General features: G+C 43.3%; 1 protein-coding gene across 3 annotated transcripts in view; it reads left to right on the top strand.

The window, feature by feature from the left end:
* Positions 1-14,587: 14,587 nt before the first annotated feature.
* Positions 14,588-27,915, top strand: part of cpeb4b (cytoplasmic polyadenylation element binding protein 4b) — a 28,780-nt gene continuing 15,452 nt past the window's right edge. The window contains exons 1-3 of one of the 3 annotated variants that reach the window (XM_080483086.1): positions 14,588-15,178; positions 16,279-17,516; positions 27,424-27,514. In XM_080483086.1, the coding sequence (XP_080339212.1) occupies positions 16,326-17,516; positions 27,424-27,514 (1,282 nt within the window). In that variant the 5' untranslated portion in view covers positions 14,588-15,178; positions 16,279-16,325. The remainder of the gene's footprint in view (positions 15,179-16,278; positions 17,517-27,423; positions 27,515-27,915) is intronic. The other 2 variants (XM_080483087.1, XM_080483088.1) reach the window with 2 other exon arrangements.

Here is a 27,915-nt window from a genome sequence, read left to right as displayed (position 1 = left end):
AAGCTTTAGGTCGCAGTCAGGCTCTTAGTTGTGGTTAAAGTCAGGCTGTGCAGTTGAAGATTCAATGAGAAGAAACCGAAACCACATCTAATGATTTATGGGGTTTTTTGTGCATGGTGTGCGCTTGTCTTATCAAGTACAATAAACAACAACATTTATTTATTTTTTTTAAAAACCAACTGGAACTCTGTGAAAATGAGATCCACTGATTGTCTCAAACGCGAATTACACTGTGTTACTGTGAGCAGCATCTGTGCTTGTGTGGTTTCATTGACCTGCACACCCAGTGTCATTTTGGTTAAATTACCTGTCTGAATGTCACGATGACACACAGCCTTTTTATAGCAGGAGGTGTGACGATAATCAGCATGAACAGCAAATGAGGCTGTGTACGGCTGGAGAGCCGGTCCATGTCTGTGTGTGTGCGGCCACTTTTTCCCCGGTAGTTCATGCTCGACTTGTACATGTTCTTGCTATAACCGTCTCACTGCTCGAGCTCTTAGAATAAGCCTTAATGTGCTTGGAACCGCGAGCCGTCGGGTCGCATTATACGTCTGCTTGTGAAGCAAATTATGCTGCAGTCAGTTTGTATACGAGCGTTTGCTGTTCCCTGTGGCGCAACTTTTGTGAGTTTAATGGTGAACCTTTAGAGGCTCCAATGCAATCAAACGCCTGTTATTAAAACCTTAAAGCTATACTGAGGAAGATTCAGTCAGTGAGGTTCGTCGGGAACGGCAAAATAACACAAAATGTTTTGAAAAGAGAAACAAAATAATGTTTTATGAGTCCAACTTCTTTGTAATGACAGCAAAACATCTATTGTGGCTGCATTTTGGAAAGTCTAATATATACCAGATCTGTACTTGATACATCTAAATTCACATGATCAACAACACACAAGCAGTTTTAGCTCCGCATTTTCAAAGGATATCCTCAATGAAAGCCTACTTTCTTCTGCGGCTTCAAGGGATCCTCTCTTTCAACAGCATTTAGCCTGCAGACGTGCAGCATTAAGTACCTGTAATTTGACACCAGCTTTATCATCTTACCAGCTGCTGTTGTGCTTGGAGCCAATGATCAAATACAAAAGAAAAAGAAGTTTTGCTTTATTGCATGAATAGTAAGAATAACAGTATTAATTTAACTATATACTACTGATAAAAGTTTCCTTTAAGCTCCTTTACAGGGATCCTCAATAGTGCTGAATTCAAAGGAATATTTTTCCATCTGAGGTCCAAACCTCTGGGTAAATCACTTGCAGAAATTTGAAGACCAACAAATTGTGATATCTTTAATCACAAATGAATCATCCTGGTTGGAAAATTCACAACAAAAGCAGCAACAGAGGACCTTTTAAGTACTTCAAGGTGACGCGTTATCAGTTTTTTAGAGGAGATAAAATGTATTCTGGAAGAGTGCAGACTCCCACTCTTTGCAGCGTCTCATTCCACAAACTGTGGATGGAGTCCCAAAAGAGGCTGTGAAAAGTGAACAATTCACACTAGCTCTCGGGTCTCTGCACCAGTTTTCATTTTGCCAGAAAATAGCATCTAAAGTACTGCTGCTACTCACATAGCGGCTAAGGGGCGAGATACATCTCTGATTGTTTTACTATATTGCCTCGATCAGCCTGTCAAGTCTTCGAGCTGTTGTGACTGTTCAAGAGGTGCAAACTGAAGCAGCTTGGACTCACTTGTCGTTGCTATTTTTGCATTGCATGCATTCCACTTTGGTCTTTTTATTTTTTTCTGTAGGCTTTGCTCTTTGCAGTTTTAGGTTCTTGGAGATTGCCTAAACTGACTGTCATGGTGCAGATACTCCTCTTTGACCTTACAGACCATATTCAGGAAAACATCATCCAGCCTGAACAGAGACTCTGCACAGACCACAGTCCTGCATGTGATATAATACACTCCAAACATATTATGATCTCATAATTCAAACCAGTGCCCTAAAGCTGGAATGATCCTCAAAGCCAGGACCACGGCTATTTTCTGAGAGAAGATGAGCAGAATGCATAATAATGATGAGACAAAGCAGCGAGCATGATTCAGAGGAATACTGAATTGAGGTGAAGACAAGCTGACTACCGCCTGGTTGTCATCGAGGTGACCGTGGTTGACTTGGCAACCAAATCTCTACGGGATTGTTGGGATAGAAACAGACTGATGATTATTAAGATCTTTTTAACTTGTGCATGATTTTCTCTCCTCTGTCTGTAGGTCCTTACAGATTACGTTTCTGTGTCTCTATTTGGACCTTATCGCAGTATTTGTGGTGACGAAACATATTTTTGAGCTACATTGCAAAGTCCAAAGCTGCAATTTATGGACATGCTATGTAAAATGATTTAGTGCGGCTAAAAATACCGGACATCACAGTTATGCTCCGCATTGGCTTAAGGTTTTTATACAATATTTCTGTGTTTACTATCCTCCTTCAGTGCAAAGCTCTGCTTGTTGTTTCACTGACAGCCTGAAGGACGTTGCAACATGATGACAGTGCAGCTGACCATTTTAGTTCTCAGGCCTGCTCCTCCTCCTCTGCCACCTCCACCTCTCTTCCTCCGCCTGCTAATCATCTGTTTCTCTCTTTCCATTCTCCACAGCACTGTCCTCCTCCTCCTCCTCTTCCTCCTCCTCCTCCTCCTCCTCCTCCTCTTCCTCGCCGTCCTCCTCTCATTCACCATCTTTCTCTCCCTTGACTCATCATCCTTGTCCTCCCTAATGTCCTTCTCCGTTTGTTTGAGATACCGGACCCGGGGGACTCAAGGCTGCAGTAAAACACGTATGATGGATTCAGTGCATCCTGATGAAAGTCCTTGACCAAAATTTGTACAATATAAAGGAAACATGCCATAAAGCTGAGTTCCAGTGAAGCTTGAAGGATCAGTTTTGCTAAAACATTTAGTCGGTAAGTGGTTACAAGGGTGGAGGAAAAGATTTACTGCATCATTCAGGCTTCAATCAAACCGCCTTCAAACTCACAATTAGGAAAGAAGAATTAGCTCTGGCCTGGGCAGGTGTACTGTGTGTGTGTGTGTGTGTGTGTGTGTGTGTGTGTGTGTGTGTGTGTGTGTGTGTGTGTGTGTGTGTGTGTGTGTGTGTGTGTGTACATGTAGTGGTGGTATAAATGGACCTCTGTGATGTCAGAGAGCGAGCATGATGAGCCTGTGTCAGAGAGGTTGTAAATGTTTGATGGGGTTTGATCTTACCATCTGTCCACTACTGCTGGCTGAGAGAGAGAGAGAGAGAGAGAGAGAGAGAGAGAGAGAGAGAGAGAGAGAGAGAGAGAGAGAGAGAGGCATCACAAACACAGTGATTAACATGAGATGAAATAAGGTTAGCATGTTATTGTGTGAGAAGAATGACATAGAACTGAAAGAGCTGAACATGTGATCACTGTATGCGTGATACACATCATGCAGTAAACAAGGTTTAGGGTTTAGCATGTTGGACAAGCTACAATGTTTGATTACACAGTCTATAATGTGTGAAAAATCCCCAGTTCAAGTCCAGTTTGGGGCCTTTCTCTGTGGATGGATGGATTGAAACGGCTGACATCCAGCAGTTTGTTTACTAAGGTTATTTGTTTTTACATCATTTTTTTATGTATCTAGTAGGAGACTCGTTTCAAGACATGCTTGCTTTCATTTGCTTAGATTTGACTATGGCAGAGTCCTCCCTGTTAAAATGGTATGTGGCTATGCCTGCTCTGAAGGTATATTAAACAATCTAGACCAGGGGTGTCAAACGTAAGGTCCGTGGGCCAAAACTGTCCTGCAAGAGGCTCCGAATCCGAATCTTTGACTATGTTTGTGCATGGTCATTCCCCGTAGCAAATCCCTGCAGCAAAGAAAGAATGTATTTTTCATCTTTTTCTTGTTACTTTAAATTGTTAAATTTCCATTTTGTACTATAAACAACAAAGTAAATACAAAGAGTATCTACTAAATTAGGAAAAGTGAAAGGTCTTGCTGAATTAGGTTTGCTGATTTTATTTCTACGTCCTTGCCCCCGTTGTTTGATGTGTGTAAAACACTTTGCAAATAGGCTTTGTCGCTGCAATTAAGATCAAGAAAGAAACTGTGACATTTGCTCCTCATTTTTTTGCTTGATCTGCTTTAAAAGGTTCTTCTGAGGGCAAAATTACAAATGATGGAGGAATGCACCAGTTTGTTATGGATTTCGTGAGGTATTGACTGTTGGGTGCAGTCATGTTTGTGTGCGAGAGCATTGCTATGATTAATGTATGTTTACACTTTACCCATGCTGCATGATAATGAGCGTGTTTGATGTATGGACGATACAGATTGTGCATCAGTGCACACAAAGTGCTCCTTTTTGTGCCTGTATGAAGAGACAGGCTGTTGGACCCCACCCAGCTCATCGCGCTGCTGCATGCCTCTCGTGACCCCAGAGGCTGCTGACTGGCTCGACTCCAGCCAGGGCCATTTTTACAGATTGATCATGTATGTGTTATACTCCAATCAATGCCTCTAACTACCACTGGGCCGCATTGTGAACTCTGCAAACTGAGGTCAATAAAGACAACGGATCCTGGGAGCCTTAAGGGGTTTGGGGATGGGGGTGAGGGGCGATGAAAAGTAGAAGGGTGAGATCAATCTTTTTACGATGGGTCTCCAACTTGCAGTTTTTGCTCACTGGAAAAGGTCACAAAGTCTCTCTGCTTAATATTCGGGCTAACGCAGCAAACACAGCAATGATCACTACCCCACCTCCCCCCAGACATCAAATAAGATTAATGAAATCCTGTAAAGTCCAACGACCTCAGGCGGCTCCATAACCTTCCTCTTACAGTAACCTTTTCTCAGATCAGTCAGAAAACTGGTGAATCTTGAGAAATCGCATGCAACACTTTGGTAGCCCATCAAATAATAAACAATGGTATATGACATTGCCCATGCTCATACATAATAGAAAAACCACAAACCAAGCTTGGACACCCAGTGATCAAATGACCCAAATGTATAGAAGCACTTCTAATAAAGAGTCTGCAATGCAGGTGGAACAGTGAGGAGTTTTTCCCTTTAACTTGAGGTCAGAGAGTGGTGACAATCCATTGACTCGAGGTGCTAAATACAATTAGCCCTTGGCTGGAAGAGTTTTAGACCTCGTTTACGACAATGTTTCAAGTGAAAACGCACAGGATTTTTCTTTTTTTCGTATCAGAAAAGTTCTGCGTTTACACTGCAACGTTTTGAAAAGGATGTCCGTTTACATGGAAACAGCAGAAACGATGAAAACAATGTAGTTAGCATGGAGGGACACCAGCGGGGGCTGTTGTTTGTTTTTGTAGTGAAACCACACACACATGCAGAGAACAATATGTTATAAACATTAACAATGGTCCAGGAGAATATGTACTGGGAGTCATGACACTCAGGAAGCTGCCATTGTTGTTATTGTCCAGCTATTCGCGCATTTGCAGAGGAATTATTTACTCTGGCTGTGGTGCACATGTGCAGTAGCAGCGACACAGAGACGGAGCACGGAGTGTTTTCAGGACGTTGCGTTTCACCCCCCGTTTCCATGGAGATGTTGGAGTGTTTCAATAGATTCCACCTTGGGAGCTGTTTCCAAAACATTGTGTTTTCAGTGGCTCCGAGCACCGTGGTCATGTAAACGGACACTGAAAACGCAAGGGACACAATCATCTGTAGAAGTTTTGATCATAATTACAATAAGAATGAGAATTCACTCATTTCCTTCAAGGCTGCCATTGATTTCGAATCGTAAAACCCATGTTAAATGAACCCCGTCATGTTCAATCTGCTAATCGAGCCTGTGAAAACTTTGATATGTGCTGGTGAACTGAACATAGGGAAACGCAACAACGTTTTGTGAATGCGCGAGGCAAGTGCTCCCCATATACGCTGTACACACAGTAGTACTTAAATAGTGGTTTGTGTACTTCATAAGAACGTCTGTGGTAAAATCCTTGAAGAAGCTAAGATTTGAGGTATTATGGGGTTTCTGGGGGAAGTAACATCCAGTCATGTCGGAAAAACCTCCAGCTTGTAGCCGCAGTGTGCACATCTTTCAGACTGGCTTTCACTGCAATCTGCCGGCTGACGCACACATCGCAGTACTTCTCAGTGTCCTCGGAGGTGCAGCTGCGTCAACTGATAAGAGACCCTTGGAGCTCCACCTCGAAGTTAAAGGGATCTGGAATGAGCCGAGCTATCTTTTTTTTGCGCACCCCCCCCCCCCCCCCCCCCCCCTAACAAACAAACGTTTCCACAACTATCGAAAGCCAGTGTCTGATATTTGACTTCACTAGCCCGGGCTAATATCTCTGCTGTGTCGACCATAAATGCACTGAGGCTTAATCTTGAATTAAAGAAGTCATGCAATGGGAACACCGTAAGAACACAAGCCGGATATCTTAATAAACAAACACAACACACATCCATGTCAGTGCCTTTTCAGATCTTTAAGAACATTCCATTATTGATGAGGCCACATGTGTTGTACCTTTATTGGGGCAGGGGAGGCTTAGGTCTGCTTGACTCAGCATTCCTCTGTCCATTGCTCTGTCTTTTAGCCTCTGTCAGCACTCTGTGTGCGTGTGTGTGCATGCGTGTGTTTGTACAGACGCACAGAAATCGGAAAACGAGAAAGACAAACACAGACACTGAACCCCCCCCTGCACAGACAGGCTTTACATGAGAAACAGCAGCCCAGGTCTGTGTATAACCAGCAAGTCAGCAGATGACAAACACCCTTTTCGATCCTCTTTTTTTTTTTTTTTTGCTCAACTGCAATTTCCAGAGGCTCAAATGACAAAGACATGTTATCAGGAGCAAACATCTGGTTTTGCCTTGTCTTCCACAGTCAAAGGGCAGAAACAGGGATGCCGATTTCTCAACCAACTGCAGCACCGACACACCATGCTGATAAAACATGCTCCCAACCAGAGGTGGAAAAAGTAATGACATTGTTTATTTGTGTAGAAGTACAAATACTACAATTCAGCATCTTTACTTAAGTTATATTGAAAAAAAATAAAGTGATATTCTCTAATATTTGGCTTTATTGCAACAAATTTTCTTTTAAAAGCTTGTTTATGCACATACATATACACAGTTAGTGTATATTCCAGTGGAACCAAGGAATGATCCAGTTTTATGAATATAAGAAGTAAACAGTGCAGATATTCTTGTTCTAATGTAACGAGTAAAAACATTAAAGAATAAGAACTCACATACAGACGCCTGGAAAATGTACTTTATTAACGTAACAGAGTACAAATACTCAGTTATTTGTTATCCCCGCTTGCGAGCATCATCAAACTCACAGTTGTAATTTTTAATTTGGGGAATTTCTGAATTCTGCATCGTGACCTACTGAAGTGTCAACGTGCTGCAGCAAATTGGCTACTCGACTATTCACTTGTTTGGTGATGGTTTATGAGCTTAATGCGATGAAAATGTTAAGTAACCGCAATGTATGTTTGGGGATTTACCTGTGGTCTTTTTAACATTTGCTTATTGCCAAATAACAAAATGTACAGGTCAACAAAACAAAACATGCAAAGCATTTTAACTTGTGTTTGTCACCATGAGACGTAGTTTTCAGGTTCATCTGATTGCTGTGTTGCATTTGATGTGACAAATACATCCAAGTAGCCCTTTCCGTCATTATAACACCTTTCAACGAAATGAAGAATGCGATGAGTGTAGTACTGAATGTTAATGCATGATTCTTTCCAGAGAGTTGCACTTAATGACTTTAATATGAATTCGTGCTGTTTTTGTCTCTCGTCAAGCTGATTGTTTGTGGCAGACCGAAGCAGCCGGTGTGTCCAATGATCTGTGTGCAGCTGAGGGTGATGGAAATGCCATTAGCTGGTGAGTACTTGATCATTAACTAGTAAAGGACAAAGTCAAATCTGGACTTGATAATAGGGGCGGCTGAAAAGTAAAGTGATCACTACATTCTCTTCGAACCAGGCACAAATTCACCAATTTTCATGGCAATCGTCAAATGAGAAATGATCAAAAGGCTTGATTTTTTTATATATTTTTTTTTTTGACTTGAATCTGGCCACCACTTCCAATCTAGTAACTGTGATCCTGGCTCCTTTCAGCCTGCCGCCCAGCCAGACTCATCAGCCATGGAGAAGTGCCCAGAAGGTAAATGAAACCACTCCGGCTTTAGAGGCACAGTTCCTCAATTGCTTTCACACACACACACACACACACACACACACACACACACACACACACACACACACACACACACACACACACACACACACACACACACACACACACACACACACACACACACACACACACACACACACACACACACACACACACACACACATATGTACGTCTGTGCTCGGTGTTTAATCACACATTCAAACACAAGTCAGACCTTTGCCACGCTGATGCTTGTTTCCAAATTTTGTGCCTAAAATGAGGATGCAGATAAATGAAAACAAGCAGAGTTAAAATCCTTCTGTGTGTGTGTGTGTGTGTGTGTGTGTGTGTGTGTGTGTGTGTGTGTGTGTGTGTGTGTCACTGCAAGTAAATGAACGAACCAGGAACCCAAATGTGACATCACCATGGCAACAACAAGTTCACACTTCGCACGCTGCCACATATAGTACGAGTGACTCAACATACGGGGACGTGGTGAAAGACGATTACAACTTTTGGTGTTGATCCTTGTTCCTCCTTGACCCACTTTCTTCACAGCGAGGGGATCAATAACATTTTGGCTACACCGAGACGCTACATCCAGGCCCCAGTTTGAAATGAAGGTTACATTTTCTTTCATTAGTGGAGTTTCGCACAATTCTTTCTGAACTTTTTTTTTTTTTTTTTTTTTTTTGCAATGATGTGTGCTGTTCCCATTTTATGATCCCAGCTATCACGGGGGCAAAAGTGGATAATCCAGCAGTACTCATTTTCTCTGCCAGTTAAACTAATTATGTTAATGTTGGCAGTCTGCTCTCTGATTTTGCCTCTCCAAATAAAATTGATTTCACTCAGTTTGAATATTATGAAGCAAGTTAGATCTATTTTTTTAATCAATTGTCACATTTTCTTTAATACGGGTAGTTACATCATTGTCGGATAAAGCTGAGGACTGAAAATGAACCAGTCTCAATGTGTTTCCCAGAATCAAAATCTTGAATTTTGAAATGTGTGCTGACAGAGTTAAGCACATATTTGCTCAATCTTGTGTGCACATACAAGCACGCACAACACACACACACACACACACACACACACACACACACACACACACACACACACACACACACACACACACACACACACACACACACACACACACACACACACACACACACACACACACACACAGAAACTCAAAATCAGCCCCCCCAGCTGCTGCTCTGTTGTGATTTATTAGTGCTTTTGTACCCAGAGGAGTCATGAAATCAGCCTGGCTTTTGGTGACACACACACACACACACACACACACACACACACACACACACACACACACACACACACACACACACACACACACACACACACACACACACACACACACACACACACACACACACACACACAACACCGGCCCACTAACCCAGTCAGACCTTTTTGCCTTAATTAGCACCGGATCCCCAGGGGGCGCACACCAGGGTAAAGTACACTGGAAGGATGAATGATGTGAAAGATCTGAGACTATCAGAATAAAGGGGGGAAAAAACACCCAGGAGAATAGATGCTGTGCAAATAAAAACTTGGAAGAGTTGCTTTATTTTTTTAATCATATCTCAAATTCTACTTTTAAGAATGACAATTATCAAGTTAAGATGGATAAATATGACAAACCACCCCAACATCCCATCTCATATCTTTTAAATCTCCAAAGCTGCCCAAGCGTGTGATCGCACTTTCTTTTTTGTTGTGTTGGCAACACATGCAACCTCTTAATATTTCATGTGCCCAAAACCCAATTCACCCAGCTCCGACATAGTGTTTAACCTGCACTGCAACACTCCACATGTAAACATATGTATGTGAACAGATACATAATTCACCCAAGTACAGTTTGTGTCAGGTCGAGACCTTCTATTTCCTAAACACAATTTGTTTTAATATCGATTGGAATGCATTTTCAAGTTTGCACATAAATTATATGCAATTTCTTTTCTTTTTCTTTTTTTTACAAATGAGATTTTAGAATATAAATCACGGAGAGTGGAGTTGTGAACTTGTCTTATGCACATTTGCTCTCAGCAACCTCTGCGCACGCTTGCACTCACAAACACACTGGTGCACTCTGGGACGAATTGCACTATAATCATGCCTAAGGTGGAGGCGATTAATTTTTTAATGGATTCAATGTTTTATTCATCGTACCTATCCAGTCTTGGATATGGCAGAGCACACAGAAAACACACAGCCAGAGAAAGAACACATGGTAAAACTGGCTATTAGCAATTTCATACGCTTAGGCAAATTACACATCTCACTAGCTTTGAACACTGAGGAATTTCAGGCAGCAACGAGACACAGAAATATGGAGCCCATAAATAATTTCATAAATATGTATGTCATTTCCCTTTCTGCTCGGTGCTTTGTTTTTGGGGTTGCGCTGGGCATGGAGAGTCTGATTAAATGAAACAATGCATGTGAATTTGAGACCGCGAGAGTCTGAGAAAAGGGACAGTGGGAGGAGAGGGTGTTGTCTCCTGAGTCGGGCCAGTAAGACCGGTTATTCTGTCCTAGAAATCCATTTGCGGCACCAAAATCTCTGCCTGATCGTCCACCCACTGCGAGAGGAGCACAGGCAAGCGGGAGCACATATAGGACGATCAAACATTACTCCTTCCTCCTGCTGGTTTCGCCCTCCAGTGTATGCACAGGGTTTCACTTGAATACTTTTGTTTGTGGAACAAAACGAGGATTTAAAAGAAGAAAAAAAAGGAGGGCGAAGAAATTGGGGTCAGAAGCAAAAGTAGCGACATGTATAATGGCAGGCGGTGATAGAAAGTGAAACTTTTGTGCTCAGAATGGTTCCACTGATTTAAACAAAGTGCTAAGAAAATTTGCCTTTTTTTGGAAAGTACTATAATCATTATCATCATAAATGATCAAAGACCCGTTACCCGTATATTATTTCAGAGAATATAAAGAGAACTTAGCTTTGGTTCCCTTGATTAGGAATGGATGCAGAACATTAATGACAAGTGCCGAAAGAGGTGGCACATAAAATGATACAATTGACGAATAATTGTTTTATCTGGAAGTGTTTGGGTTTAATGTGCATAATCCACTGCTCATAAAGACATTCCTTATTGTCGTGCAAGTCTTCCCTTTTCATCGGCAAACCCTACAGTTCAAACATTATTTTATCTCCCTGAATGGTTCTATTATCAGACATCTGTGATCAATAGTTTTAATCGGATCACTTTAATCCAATCACCCTATAATCCTGCCAATACCTGCCCCCGTCTTCCTTCTCCTGTCGTCTGCACATCTTTTTTCTGTACGTATTTACGAATGCAGGACACTACAGGCTCTAATTTATCACTCTCTCCCTGCTGGACTTGAAGTGACAGATTTATTAGATAGCCATTTGCGGCAGCATGTAGCGCTGCCAGTTGAGGGTCGGTGAGACGGACGGAGTCAAAGCTGTTTGATGACCTCTCCGTGATAATGACCAATACAGGAGAGAAGGACACCGAGGAGGACAGCGAGGCAGATAAAGAGACGGGGAGAACCGAGTGGGAGGGAGATGAAGGGAGGAAGGTTGGGTGGTCAGTTATCTGGTGGATGAAAGGACGACTAACAGACACATCTCTCTCGTTGGACGGGCTGAGATGTAAATAAAAAAGAGATTTAAAATAGTATCTGTTAAGTAGAGCCGTCAAATAATTCTTGTCACGGTATTATTTGAATATGGGAGGACCTTGTTAATGCTCATGTCTGTCCTATAAATATGAGGCATGAGGTCCGAGTTGCTAAAGCAAGAGAAGCAGCTGCAATTTGATGTATATCTCTATCAATGCCTACTCTCATTTCTGTACTGTATTCCTTTCAGAAGGGCAGTGGTTAGCACGGGTCATCTTTCAACGGAGACGTTGCTGGTTCAATTCCTCATCTCTCCCTGTCCACATGTCAGAATTTCCTTTAGCAAGACTTTAAACCTCAAACTGTTCACATAGGTTGGACAGTGCGTCTCGCATGGCAGCCACATACATTGGTTTATTGGTTGAAAGAAGTTCCCTCTGGGATTGATTAAATAAGATCTATTCTATTCTATTCTATTCTATTCTATTCTATAGAAACTACATGCAGTTACGGCGGGGTGATTGCAAGCACTCGTCCACCAATGCTCGCAGACAGTGGATGAATAAGAGTGACATAAGCCATTGCTTTCGGCTCGGGGTGGGCAACATGTACAAGTTTTCGGAGGTTACGGCGGCAAAAAAACAAATTACAGCAAATAACTCTTTCATGAAAGAAGAAAAAATTGTACTTCCTTGCTGTTATGAATCTTTGCATTTTTGTTTTACAAATAAAACACCTGAAGCAAAACTTGTTAATGTACTGGCACTGATGGGCTGTATTTCTTTAGCGGAGCAGGCCAGCTGCTTCCTACTGTTTCCCGTCTTTAATTAAAGCTACGATAACTGTCTCCCGGGTGTCGCTACATTTAATTGTGTGACACTGGTTTATATTTTGACTTAAGACTGAAAACATTTTTTTTTTTTCTTGCTAAAATGCCCATTACGAGGCAATGTAGATACACACATATAACTGTATTATACTTTGGGGGATAAAATCTAAGAACGAGAATGGGATAGTGTAATGTAGAAACACGCCTCGTTATCCTCTCATGTAGCAAGACAAGATAAAATAGCAAGACTTTAGTTGGTTTACTTGTCTTCACGAAGTTGATTCTAGAATGTGATCTGATGCTCATCCAAGTCACAAGTTTAGATGAGAACAATGTTTTTGACTTAATACCACACAACTCACTCTCACTCACTTTTAGCTCCGGCATATATATATATATATTTTTTTTTTTATCATTTGTTTGGATCTTACGGCTGTGGAGTCGTTAAGAGTTGTGTGATAAATGAGTTCTTCCATGCTAAATGGTAAAAAGGCCTTGAACACTTGAACACTCAAAGTTAGACATGTGTTATGGGTTTAGGGTGTTGTTGTCTGTGTTCTTACCAATAAAACACACATTTGATATGAATCCATGTCGCTTCATTGTCTTTCTTTTGTGAGTGTGTGTGACCTGTGATGGCCTGGCGACCTGTATCCTTCCTTCACATATCACCAGTGGGAAGAGCTTCCATCATTAATCAGATCCTGAGACAAAACTGCAGGGCCAAACATTTTTACGTATGGTTCTCTCTCCCAACGCAGCCAGAGTGAAGGGTTTTATGCACCGTGGTCAACCATTTCTCTCTCCATTGCTCCGCACAGCGACAATGCGAGCATCCATTTTTCAACTCATTTGAGTTTGATCTGTTAGTGGGTGGATGGGTTGAGCAGGTTTGGTGAGCAGCAAACAGAAGCACTCGGTTTGGGTTATTGCATCCAAATTGAGGGTTTATTTCCCAGCAGCAGTGTGGATGCTTAACGACTCTGTTTAATAAGATATGACATTAAAATCAGTTAGGCACGTTGTGTTCAAGGATGCAGCTCACATTTCGAGAGCATGCCATGCAGGAAATTATAATATTTCAGATGCTCTTTGCAACCTCTGTACAACAAGCAGGAAACATGAGCGAGTGCCTCCGTGCAGTGATCTGCCAGTGTAATGTGAAGGCTCATTTATGCTCGACGTTATGATACAAACACAGAAAGCCCTACGTCGTACCCTGAGTTCATTTCGGCTGTTTCTATTTCCAGGAAGCGCTCGGATACAGATCAGGAGTACGATTAGTATTATACACAAGTGTTGAGATTAGAAGAGAGCAACGAACTGGGGAAGTTTTCAAAGAGCGGCCCTGTGACATCTTGAGGTGCTTAATGTCCTCGCAGACCACTGCCTCCACCTGCACATCAGCGGACATCGTTTTCAGGAACGGGAAAGCGTCCTACAAGGCACGCCATCGCAATCCTGTCTGTGATGTTTACACCGTTCAAAGTGCGCTTGTCTGTTTTTGTGAGTACACGGAGCATAAAAGAAAGCAGATGATATTAAAATTAGGGTTGTCTTTAAGTGTAAATCAATACCAAAAACTGCTTCTGATAGGATTGTGCCCAATCAAGCAACAGGAGATCCGAAAGCAGCAGCCAAAGATGTTCTGTTTTCTGAGGCTTTTCCATCTTTCCAAGGTTTTGGGGGGGGGGGGGGGGGTTCTCATCAGTTTTCTCACGACCTGATACGGCTGCATCGTGAAAGGACAGGACCGTGCTGGGAGGAGGTGGAGGAAGAAGAGAAAAGGTTTTTTTTTTACTTAATCTTCCTGACCTCAGTGGGCAGTACTTATGGCTGACATGGCCTGCGTTATTGGCGCACGGCTGTTAAATGATGAAGAAACGGGGCGGGGCCTCTGGGGCCACGGCCTATCGCGTGCCGAGGTGTGGCCCCCGCGGGGGCGTGGCCTCGGCGGGAAGGGTGGCGCTAGAGGCGGAAGCGTGTCTCGGCTGATCTCTCGCTGTCATTCGGCCACGGTCGGTTCCAGGAGAGACGGGCAGCCAAGACGGAGACGAAGAAGAAGAGGCAGCACACAGGGATCCGGCTGCGCTCCGGTTAAAGGACAGGGACAGCCAGCGAGAAAACACACTGGAAGACGCACGGACAATGCAACCGAGCGAGTAGGGCTTGTGACGTGCACCGCGGCCGGGTCGATCTCGCACTTTGCCAACGTTATAACAAAAGCGGTTTTGACGATCCGGCGCAGGTTCGAGGCAGCAGATAGAGAGCTGTGTCATTGAGCAGGCAGGACACGTCAGGAGGAGGCAGATAGAGAGCGAGTGAGAGAGAGAGAGAGAGAGAGAGAAAAGGAGAGAGCGAGAGAGAGAGAGAGAGAGAGAGAGAGAGGCTGACCGACCGCACTGTACGAGTCAGCTATTAAACCGCCGGAGAAAAGCTTCTGCCTGCTCGTCGCTCATTGTTTCAAGGACACCGGCTCGCTCTCAGCCCGACGCGGGGGTCTCGACAAAGACATCGCCGAGGTCGAAGGTGGTGATCAGAAGGTGAAAACGGTTCTTTTCTTTTTTTGTCTTTCCCAATTCCCCTCCGTGTCTCTCTGCCCAAAGGCTGCCCGGCTAGCCTAGCATCCGCTGCTAACGGCTAGCGAGCTAGCGATAGCAGCGGGTGGAAAAGTTAGCTGGCCAGCTAACGTCCTGCTTTATTTTAACCGCTGTGACAGTCGACGGTTTTTCAGTGTTGAAACACAGACGATTCGCGGTTAATCTTAACTATTGCTAAATGTCAATGAACGCAAACTTGATCCAGTTTGAGGGAGGACTCCGACGCAGACTGCTGACAGCTGTCAAACAAGGTCGACTGTTTAATTCCTCAATATGTTACGGCTTTTATTTTTTATTTTTTTTTTATTATTTCCAGCATTTCTTGATTGTTTCCAGTCGTGTTGTTTGATTAGAAATCCGGTCTTCGGTGTGTGGTCGTGTCAGTGGATTTTCGGGGATTCTCAGCGGTGTTTGTGGCTGTTCTGTGTGCTGCCAGCAGCTCAGCTGTAGACTTACAAGCTGACAACGTCACGGGGTTATAATTAGCTAAAGATGTAATGTTAACTGCCTGGCTTTTTTTTTTTTAGCTGCTCACACTAATAAGGATAGGTTGTTTTATTTTTCACCCCCCCCCCACCAAGAGGGAGCTCTGTCATGCCACATTTTCAGTGATTTTGATATGCACAGGATCATGGATGAAACAGAAGACCAACACAGTGTTTTAATTCGTCTTGATTTTCTAATTTTGAAACCTTTTATATCGTGTACTATTAAATGATGGTCCTCGTATAGGCTATGCCGGTAGAGAACAAACTTTAGGCCACATTGAGGCTTAAGATCGGGTGTATGAATGCATGAGTAGTTGCAGATTTTATAGCTTGCTAATTGGATTGCCTACTGAAGAACAAAAAAGGATGGTGTTCTTTTCTTCTGTGCATCTTTTTGTTCAAAATGTGAATGTCTCCTTTTCTGATCAACTGACATTGTACATCATGTGATCAATACTTTCAACAATCTATCACCCAGTTGTTTCTAATTCTCCTCATTCATAAGGCTAACTGCTAACTCAGTGCATACCATCCTCTGTGCTCTTCTCTCAATAGGACCAAACGATCACGGGATAGTATTTGTTTGTGGGGGGAGAAAACAAATGGGGGATTACGGGTTCGGAGTCCTAGTTCAAAACAATACTGGCAACAAGTCTGCATTCCCGGTCCGAATCCACCCGCATCTGCAGCCCCCTCACCACCACCAAAATGTGTCGCAGAGCCCTGCTGCTTTCATAAACAGCACCACAGCCGCAGGGAATGGCACCACGGGAGGCTCTCCGTGGCTCTTCCCTGCCTCTGCCACCCACAACAGCGTGCAAGACGAAATCCTGGGGGGCCCAGAAAAGCCCAAAGCACAGCAGCAACAGGAAATGCAAGAAACGCAAGAAAAGCAGCAGCAGTTGTCTCCCGGGAGTCACCAGGACGGTGGAAGTGGCGGTGGGATAATTTCAGAACTGGAAAAAGCCCGGTCAGAGGACGGCAAGGCGGAGAACGGCACATCCGAAAGCAGCAATGGAAAGGAGAAGCAGCTTCGTCTTGAGTCTCCTGTTCTCACGGGCTTTGATTACCAGGAGACATCTGGTCTCGGAGGAACGGGTCCGGTCCAGTCCAGTACAACCTCATCATCACTCACTGGCTTCAACAACTGGTCGGCTGCTATCCCGCCCGCACCGTCAACAATTATCAACGAGGACGTCAGCTTTTTCAACCCGGCCTCCGCCAACAACGGGCCCCTGCTGTTCCAGAACTTCTCGCACCATGTCAGTCCAGGGTTTGGTGGGAACTTCTCCCCCCAGATCGGGCCAGCAGCGGCCTTGTCCCAGCACCACCCGGCCCCTCCTCCACACCCCCACTTCCAACACCCCCATAGCCAACACCAGCAGCACCGTCGTTCCCCAGCCTCCCCTCACCCTCCGCCGCCCTTCCCGCATAGGAATCCGGCTTTTAGCCAGTTGCCACACTTGTCTAACAGCCTGAACAAGCCTCCGTCCCCCTGGGGTCCGGCTAGCTACCAGAGCCCCTCTCCTTCCCCCGGCTCTTCCACCTCCTGGAGTCCCGGAGGAGGCTACGGCAGTGGTGGCGGCGGCTGGGGAGGCTCTCAAGGCAGAGATTATCGCCGTGGGCTGAACGGCGGCATGACCCCCATCAACTCCATTTCGCCACTAAAGAAGACATTTCCCAACAATCACGTGGCGTCCCAGAAATACCCCCGGAACAGTCCCGCTGGCTTCAACCCCAAGTCCTGGATGGATGATGGAGTTGGCCGCAGTGACAACATCTTCCCCTTTCAGGTAAGTTTCTTTAAACATTTACGTAATGCTTGCTGTATTGTTTAATGTACACGTGATATTTTTTTTTAATGAGTTTTTTTTGTGGGTGTGTATTTGAACATTTTCAGCACAGGCTAGCAGTGTGAACATTGAGCATCTATGTGTCATTCATGTTAGTAGGTAAGATTATTATGGTGTGTGGTGTGGCAGCTATTTTTAGCCTTGGGGGAGGGACTAGATTAACAGAGAGCATTTGTTACTGTGTTATATCTGTCGTAGCGCTCGGTATATCCACAGCTGTATGTCCCTTGATGATGACTAATGTGGCTCTGTCACTGCAGTGGTGTGTGCCACGTTCACGAGATGGGGGGGAGGGGGGGGGGGGGGGGGTGTTGGAGGAGGGGAGGGGGTGGACGTATGGGAGTGGAGGCATCAGTGACGGAGAGAAAAAGATGGGCATGAGGATATGGAAATAGGAGAAGGGGGATAGAGAGAGGAGAACTAAGAATGACAAATTTTAACACACCAGCGAGCGAGAACGCATCGTCCCAGGATTTATTTTATTCCCATCGAAAAAACCACCAAGCACAAAAGCGTCAGTGGGAAATGTTGCAGATTGGCTCTTTTCTCCTTCCACATAACAGGATATCAATCTGTTTTAGTTTGTGAAACGGAGCCTGCTGATTTCTTTCAGGGTTACAGTTTTATTAATCGCCTGTGACACGGCTGCCATGTTCCAGCAACTGCTTTTTTAGAAAGGAGCGTATTCGTGGTGCAAGTCTCAAATCCAGCGCCACGCACTGTGAAGATGCCTCAGATAATTGTATTATCACATGTAGGAACCAGCTGTGATGGAAAGCAGTGGAGGGGAGCATGGAGATAAATTCATTTTATTGATCCCATGTGTGATTGATTGTGTTAGGCATTGTGAGCAGGCGGGGGAGGATGGAGAGAGGCTGCTGTGGACCCGGCTCAGCCTGATGACCTGATGAAAGGTTTCTTTAAGTACTGTGCATGTCCTTTGCCTCCTTACCTTTGGACAGTGTTCATTTATCTATGGACTATCTGCACTGTCAAATCAACCCACGGCACATTTACACTTGGTTGCTACTGGTTGCCAATGTCATTTGGTTAAAAATAGCTAGTGTTCAATTGTACTCACGATTTCTTGTCTTGAAGACCCGATTCGATTGCTTTGAGTTGTGTTCAGTGCTTCTGTTGTCTGTCAATAAAACTATTCCTATTTCCCCGGAAGCCAGTTCCACCTGATATTCTCCTCACCGTCGAATCAAAGTGCTGGGAACAGTAATTGGTTTGAAAATGGCTCATAATTTGGATTGTGGTGGTCTTTTTTTTTTTTTTTTGTTGTTTGCCTTGTATCGGTTAGTGACTCAGCACTCCACTGACAAAACACTTAAGACACTATAGCCGACATGTCTTGACATGTCTGGAGCATTTTTGTTCGATACGTAGCAGCAGAACAAAAGCAAGTACTTAAATCTGAAACAGCACTTCAGATGTTTTAGACAAAGGATCATTTTTGCAGGGAGTCACAGGGTTAGGTTCATAAACTACTCCAAAGCTTTTATTTTGTGCTCACTTGAATGGAAATCCTACAGCAAGATGTTGAGAATGGAACATACAATTGATCTAAAAGACAAGCGAAAAAGGAATAGTGTTTCTGCGTCCGTTTTGTGAGTTCTTGTCAGACTTGAGCTGAGGTGAGACTGACTGAAGCTGCAGTATGTTGTTTTCATCCTCGTGGCTAAATCACATCAACTAAAGTAGCATTGTCCACTTGCCCTCCCGATACTGCAAGGGCAGATGGAGGATGGGCGTAAAATTGTGTGTGTGTGTGTGTGTGTGTGTGTGTGTGTGTGTGTGTGTGTGTGTGTGTGTGTGTGTGTGTGTGTGTGTGTGTGTGTGTGTGTGTGTGTGTGTGTGTGTGTGTGTGTGTGTGTGTGTGTGTGTGTGTGTGTGTGTGTGTGTGTGTGTGTGTGTGTGTGTGTGTGTGTGTGTGTGTGTGTGTGTGTGTGTGTGTGTGTGTGTGTGTGTGTGTGTGTGTGTGAATACAACCCATTTTCAAATAAGAAACGGACAATATCCGTCTAGATTAGAGACAAATGATGAAGCTGGATGTCAAAGTATTAGGATGTACACTGCTGGATTTGTGTTAATTAAACCTGTATTTGTCTCTGTGTAACCCTCTCAAGCTTTTCACAGCTTGCTAAGAACTCCGCTCTCGACTTAAATTCCCTCTACGATGTACTTTTTTATTTTTAGGAGAACTACTCGTGGGCATAATTGCAAATGCTAGCTCAAGTTGAACATTTTCAGCTCCAGCAGGTTTGCTATTGCCTCACTTCTTGCTGCCAAATGTGAATCTACACTGCCTTACCCACAGTCACGTCTTCCACTGATGTCTGGAATAACGCTGTGTGCTGCACACTGAATCCAGCTAGAACCCAGCAATTCTGCTTGTAATGCAGAGATCTGCTTTCGAAGGAATTTTGGAAGTATATCAAATGCTGAAACGTATATCGCGCGTGTTCACAAACTATAGCTTTCCAGTTTCATTTATAAATTGAATTAAATGTGTGAACACATAGATCATGTGGCACTGTTGAAACCCGTTATTACACGACTGCAGCTATTGCACATGCAGCCAATTATCAGGGTTATTCATGTTTTGATTAAAGTCTTTGTTTGTCATTATTTTTTATACTTTAACCATCCACGATTGGATTCGTATGGAATATGAACATCGCCACATCTCACACAGCAGCTGGCTTTGGCCGTTTCTTTTGCTTTCATTCCCATTTTGTTACTGTTGCTGGAGAATTACTGCAGTTAGAATTATCTGTCAAGTCACTTTGTTTTTTGAAAACCACTGAAAACTGTTTTATCAGTGTCTATTGAGATTATGCTCAGCACAGATGACAGATTACGCCTGCTGCAGTACACAAGGCACAGTCAGATTTGTTAAATGGTGTAGTGTAGTTTGTGTAACTCTCAATTTAACAGAACCCAAGATGAACTTTTGCCACCCTTCCACTTCACTCCTCCCAGCTGCCTCGCATAGCTTCCATTTTCACACTAACACGACAGATGACGGATCAATGACTCCTGCTCTTCAATTGCAATTGTTCTGCTTTTTCTACAATTGATGTAACGGCTGTTGTTCAAGATGAGATTGGATTTGTAACTTGAAATGAAAAGGCAATAATTGACCTCTGGAAGGTAGCATTTTTTATCTCATCTGCACTCGGATGGGAAGTTATCATTGGCCTGCTTCGAAAAAGAAGATCCCCTGCATACATAAGCGTAGTTTCGGCCAATCTTGTGATCATTTTGTGCCACTAAATGCAACTGTGAGTCAATGAGCAAATGCAAAGCTGCCTTTTGAGAGTGCCGATGCCATTTGGCAAATAATTTATCCAAAATGGAGTACAGCGCCCTGGCACCCACAGGGAGATGATTTTCCAGTACCGTGGCTATTGCTGCAGCCGGGAGGGCCATTGCTGTATTAGAGCAGCTTTAGTACGGGAGATGGGCTCCCGTCCAAACACACTGCTGCTAACTGCTAGTGCTCGCTTCAGCTAATAGCATGCCTTTCACCAACATTTTTTTTATTTATTTTTTTAAGTTTAGAAAATACCAGGGGAGCCTCTGTTTTCTTTTTCCTCATTATGATTTGTTATCGTCTTGTTCCTCACCTGCAAATCTCAAGGTCAAGAGGCGTGCTGTTGTGTCAGGTGCAGAGGGCTGATTCAGATGGGTAAATTTGGCCTGTGACCAGGTCAAGCCATGCAGGGCCTGAAGGGAGTGTAAGCCAGAACAGGATATTGTCTCAGTGAGCCATCAGGGTAACTGTTGGTTACACTTCCCTCTTCACTGTTTGTGTTGCCTAGAAATGCTCCTGCTTTATGCGGTGCTGTTCTATGAGGGCGTATCGTTCTAGTCTACGCTGGATTTAATTATTGTTCGTGCAGATTAGGATTGGATTATGCAGCACATGCCTACTGAACACGGACGTATTTTCATAGCAGAATCTGACAAAATATATTTGAAATATAGGTTTTAAACATTAATGTGTAATTTTACATAAAACATTGAAATGAAGCAAAAGTAAGACCAGTCCTTATCCAGCTCAGCCAGAATTGTACATACTTTTTGTTTGTGGCTTATCAAAAAGTCAATCAACAATAGAATGTAATCCAAATGGTATATTTTGGGATCCATTACGCCTCTACCAGATACCAAAATCACGTCGTCATCTGAGATTAGCACTCTGAACTGAATTAGAACAGATTTATATAGCTGGTGATTCAGCTTATTTGACTGTTTAGCCTGTTTAGTCTGCGATGAAACGATTCAAAAATATTTCTTTGAAAGGAACAAGTAGCTGTCCTCTTCACGAATTACATACAACACTGAGCCATTAGGTTTTTGAAGTCCAAGGTTTCAGCCACGATTGCCCCTGGTCTTTTTGACAACGGCGTTAAATGAAAAGTGTTTTTGAGACTAATGAGCGTGGCTGAGCTACATTGGCAAGCGCATAACTCCGCTGCTCATACTGCCCCATTGTGCCCTTCTCGCACCCTTGACAGACACTCTGAAAGAGGGAGAGAGAGCATGTGTGTGCGTGCGTGCACACGTCCACGTGTGTAATCTCTAATTAGTGTCTGGCCTCTGTCTTGAGCACGTGTGTCTTCACGAAGAATGAAAAGGATGCAGAGTTTATGTGGAAGTGCCATTTTGTGTTAAAGCTAACTACTATAAAGGAGTCCGTTCAGTCTGAACCCAAAGCAGCAGATAGGATTGGAACTCCTGCCTCTATCGTTCACGTTAAACCCCCGTATGCACACATACTTCCACTTTTGAGTTGTCCAGCCAACACTGAGTAATTGGTTGTTTTTGACAGTTGGGGGTATTTAATGTCACAGTGGGCCTTTGAAATACTTGACCAGGAAGAAAGATAATCGCAGACATCAAAAGCTCAACCTGCTTCCCTTTCCTGCCCTCTTTTCTTCTCTTTTCAGAAGGCTTTCCCTCACCGCCTGTATTCGCCTGCTGCCATTTCCACCTTTCCCCCCCTTTGCTGTGGGCTTCCTCTCCCTTTTTGTTGTCTCAGAGAAGTGATTAGAAGGTCAGCCTCCACGCTGTTGAATGTGAAGGACTAGCCAAAACAGGCTCTACAATCTAACAATCACGGATTACACCTTCTCTGTCCTTCACACCATTGCTTTCTACACCCCTCTACCTTTCCAAAGCTTCCATTTTTCATTAACAGGCAGGTGACGGGGATGATTAATGTCAGAGTTAATCACCCACAGCAGGCTGTATTCAATCATTCTTCGCTACTCTACATGCCGTCAGAACTGGTTGGAGGTTGCTTTATTTTGTGCTGCCCAAGATTGAATCTTGCTTACAGTTTAGAGGCATTTTTGGTGTTTTATTGTTTAGTTTTTTCCACACAGTTTGTTAGAAATTTACAGGTGAGCCTCTTCTATTGCTGATGTGTGACGCCTGTTGACAGTCACTGGTGAGCTGGCACACTGGGCAGGGTTTTTCACAGAAACTGGACCCGAGGCACCAAAGCATTGCTGTTGGTGGTCTCTGCTCAGGATGCAACTGATGTTAGACTTTCCTTGCCGAACAAGTGTTATGGGAAACACTCCAGTGGTGCATGATGTTCAAAATCCTCCTTTGTATCGTTTTCATGTCTAGTCAAGCCTCGACATACATGTGTGTGTGTGTGTATATATATATATATATATATATATATATATATATATCAAGGTCATTTCAGATGTGTCTAATTTATGATAGTACTTTCTACCTGTTGATAATTCAATTATTTTAAGAGCCGTGCCGTCTTTTCGTAAATTTTAAGTGATGAGTGTTTAATCCCACTACAAGTAGATCAGGTCAGCACACAATTTTTAATTCAGGGTCATAAGCCGACAGATGGCAACGGGGCCAGGTTGAGGCTTTTTGCCCTTCTGCATATTAAAAGTCAACCTATCATTTTTATTGAGGAAAAAAAAGGTTTTACTTTTAACCAGTCTGGCTCACAGGGCTTTTATTTCTGCTTCCCTTTGCACCCCAGGCAACATTTCACCGTTGACTGCAAATAATCCAGCATGTTACTGCCATGTGTTTTATATTTATACCTATGGCCTTGGGTTATTGTGGGCAGCTTTCATAGATGTGCATGACACGGACTACCCTATAAATTGTGTATCTTGCTCGTAGCTAATGCGGTTGCGCGTATGTGCCCGCGCACGCCTCACAATCTGTCAGGGATAAGCACTTTGCTGGTCAGCTGGCCAGTTGTTGAGAGAGAAGGATGCACAAATCTGATGATTAATCGCAGTCTGCACCTCTTCAGGCTAACGCTTAGCAACTGCAGAGCAGCAGCGAGACCTCAGGCCCAACACACTCGGTTCGCTCCAGCCGCAAAATGAATTCCCGTTATCAGGAAGCCATATAATGGAATTACCCTGCAATACTACTCCACCTGAAGAAGATGGCATCCAACATGGCACCATAAAAACAACATATGTATTCATACTGGCAGCTTGCTATCTATATGAATATTCCCTGTAATATTTATCTGTGCCAGTAAAATATGGAGTATACCTCATGGTCATAACCGGTCCTGCACTTGTTTCTGCTCCACTTGTCTTTGAATGTTTGGTTTATTTGACCTGAAGCACCAGCCTAAGTCCACACATGATAGTGAAACGGATATGAGAAAATAGTAGACATAGTCTGGCCCATATCCCCACGTTGATATTTGTTTTGAGGGAGAGAGTGTGCTCTGGGTGTGTTCTCGTGCCACAACTTTCTGTTTCAGTAGGTTCCTTCAAGCTTGTGTGGGAAATCTACACCAGCCCAAACACTGGAAATCTTTTGGCCGCAGCCGGGAAGTTTGGCTTTTGGGCTAGCTGGCATGCCAGATATTCGACCACGCTCCCTGGTGGATCAGTCAAACTAGCTGTTGTATTTTGGGAGCCGCTGCAGAGTCCAGACAGTAAAAAGAGAGTTGCCTGCATGGCAGACCCTCGGTCATATGGTTCATTGACGTGTGCGTGTTTTTGTGAACCCAAGCATTTGACCCCTGTGAAGTTCATAGCAGCAGATCATGCTATGCTAAACCTTTTTTTCTTTTTTTCTTTTGGGCTGGTCGACTGCTATGCCTACAAGTTGATGTGAGGCGTTGACCTGGCTTCTGGAAGACTGTAAGAGAGCTCAGTATAGATGCATTTAGGACTGAAGGGTTGACTGACATGTCGGGTAATTCTTGTTGTGCCAGTCCTGTCCGTTATCAGTCAGGATAAGAGCAGAGCTGAGCACACCGTGTTTTTTTCAAATATCCAGAAGAGATACACGCTCTGTTTCCGCGATGTTTTCGAGTGACAACGCAAATCTTCCATTTCGTTTAGGGGGGTTCGTTTACACAACGGCGCTCGAAACCACTGAAAGTGCAACTTCTTGAAAACGAAAACCCCAAAATGCTGTTTTTTCTTTCGAGATGCCGTCGCGTAAACGGGGCCTGAAGTTGGCAAATAGCAGCACATTTATTAACTTCTGTACGTGTTGTGACTGTAAATTACTCACTCTGAATAATTGGTTTTCTGCTGCTGCGTTCCATTCATTTGCCTCCTTTTACTTTTGATTGATAATGAAGAGATTTCAAATATTCACTGTTGCTAAATTAAAGTGCTATTTAATTTTCTCTCCCTGGCCCTGGAAACCTGAGAAACGTGGCGGCCCGCCTATTTGTCTAGCAGGCTTGCAATTGAACTGTCTGCAGGGTTTGCATACACAGTTTTGGTTGTTTAAACTCTACATTGTCTTCAAGGTGTGGAAGTGTGCTCTCTCAAACATTTTGTCAAGTCCAACCAGTTGGAAGTAGTTTTCCAACTTTTAAACATAACTCAGTTTTTTGTTACACTCTAGAGAAATGCAGCCGCCTCATCTTTAGTCAATTCTTACATCTTATTAAGCTTTATTTATTAATTTTTTTAAATACATCTTCTTAAATGAACAAATAGCTCTGGTGTGGTGAAATGATCAAATTTCTCTGCAGTTTTTTGAGGTGATCAACTAGCTGATGGAGAAATTTGTTACATAAAGTTAAAAAAAAAAAAAAAAAGTCGGTGTAAGTCGTGATCAGCCAGTTTACAGAGAATAAACATGACTAAAGCCTTTACTCATAAGTTTCACCTTACTGAAAAAACAAAATGTCGCCAGAAGAGTCGACGACTTTGAGAAGTGTGATTTTGCTTGCGCGTGTATGAGCAATGACAAACTTTATAACTGTGTTTCTGCTTTCAAGGTAAATAAGTTGCAAAATATAGAGGAACAAGAAGAGAATAAGAGAGGGAGGTGGTCCAATATGAACTGACCTCAGAGGGTTCTATCCAAAACGTGTGTCTCTAACAAAAAAAAATATACAGCAACTGAGAGTAACAACCATTCCTAATGGACATGTCATGTTGTGACCAAGCAAGAGTACATTTGATAATGCAGATGGCAGCAACGCTCGTGGCCGAGAGATAAGTGATGCACACTGAAAGCTACAATCTTATCGGTACTAAAAACAGCATTAGCAGTTTTCTGTTTGCCTCTTGTGTGAAATCCAATGAGTCGACCTTGGGATTAAGACGCGTCGTGTCGTGGCCACGTCAGACATTCATAACAACTTTAACATGTTATCAAGAAGGTCACAGGTTTCATTTCGTGCTCCTCATTAGTGTTGGGTTATTTAGGACAGGGGGAAAGCAAAAAAAAAAAGAAGTTATCATCAGTTTGTTGACATGCTGTCGTCATAGGCTGTATAGTTTGTCAGACTGAGGTGGAGTCGAGAAAGAAACCTTATCAGCAAGGCACTCGGAGTATGTGTGTTTGTGAGAACGCGTTTTCACTGCGAGCATATTTTGTGATGCACATTGTGTGTGTGTGTACGCAAATAGATCCAGTGTGGCTGGTATGGCAAGGATGGCCTTATTTTCAGTGACAAAGCTGCCGCGCAGGAATTCACTTGGCTGCTACTTCATTCTTCTTCTCGACTTTCATTATGCTGCCCGACCGAATGAATGCGATTGTTGCTTTGTTGTTTTGTGACCTCTGCAAAAGGACTTGGTAGTTAACGCAAAGAAAAAAAAAAAAAAAAAGAAGTGAGGAAATGAGGTTTGTGGTTAGATTTTAACACAAAAGGAAATAAAAGCTGTTTTTACCAATCAAAAGAAATGAAGGATAGCATTTTTTTTTAACCCAAAAAATTGCTTCAGCAGCTTTATAAACATTTCAAGAAAACCCTCATCTCAGTCCTGGAATATTTTTAGTGATCAACGTTGTAACTCCGGAATGTTTAGCTCTAACTTATTGCATGTGTCAGTCACTATTTAAGCTTCCAAGTTTTCCACTAAGAGCCCATCATACTTCTCGAGGCCATCTGTCGTATCTTTTTTTCCGCATTTATCTCACCGAAAATAAAAAGTGAGAATGAAATAAAAACAAGTGAGGAGAAAGCATCTGGCTGCTCTTTTTGTTTTTTACGCGTCTCTTCGTGCCTCGAGCACAAGTGTTGGGACCATGCGCGAGTTGCTCATAGCAGCAAAACAATATATCTTCTTGTGTAAACCAGGATGAAAGCCGTCTCCTCCGCTTGTGTTTGCGTACTTGGTCGCCATCTTGGGTTAACTGGGCCAATGTTGAAGTTAAGAATGACTGTTTGTGTTCAGTTTAGGCTGCTTTAGCCGCTCTCTGACGAACTGATGAGATGTTTTGGGCTGTGACAGTTTAAACAAAGAAAATTGTGTGTATGACTGTATCTGGTTTACAAAAAAAAAAAAGAAAAAAAAAAAGGAAACTAACGTGTGTTTGTCTTCAATCTCTCTCTCTCTCTCTCCTTCAGGAACGCACCAGGTCATTTGACAGCTTCAACATGAACACACTGGAGAGCTCCCTGATCGACATCATGAGGGCGGAGCAGGATAACCTGAAAGGTGATGACGCTGGCTGTCAATCAGGAGCAGGAAACGCCTAACAGACAAGTAGAAATGCTACCGATTCGTTTGATCTGCTCTTAGTTTGTAGTTTTGGACAGCAAACTCAAAGGACGTGAGAGTCCAGTTCTCTCTAATGAATGTGTATATTTTCAGCAAACCAGTGAAGAGTGTGAGGTAGTAATGTGGAATTCTGACCGTGATCATCTCAGTGCTGCGGCATTTGACTAGCATGCATCACTTTAGTTAAAATCATGTCAGAATTCAGAAATTTGATGATAAAAGAGGAAATATTGTTGATTTCAGGCTGGAGAAGATGGCAAGTACTCAGCAACTGGCATCTATGACGCTGTTATACGACGTTTCACTGAAAAAATGAGTTTTTCATTCCAGAAAAGATT

This window comes from Lipophrys pholis (genome assembly GCF_963383615.2).
Source record: "Lipophrys pholis genome assembly, chromosome: 16".
NCBI lineage: Eukaryota > Metazoa > Chordata > Actinopteri > Blenniiformes > Blenniidae > Lipophrys > Lipophrys pholis.
The sequence above is the reverse complement of the archived record's forward strand: the minus strand, read 5'-3'. Positions and strand labels throughout refer to the sequence as shown.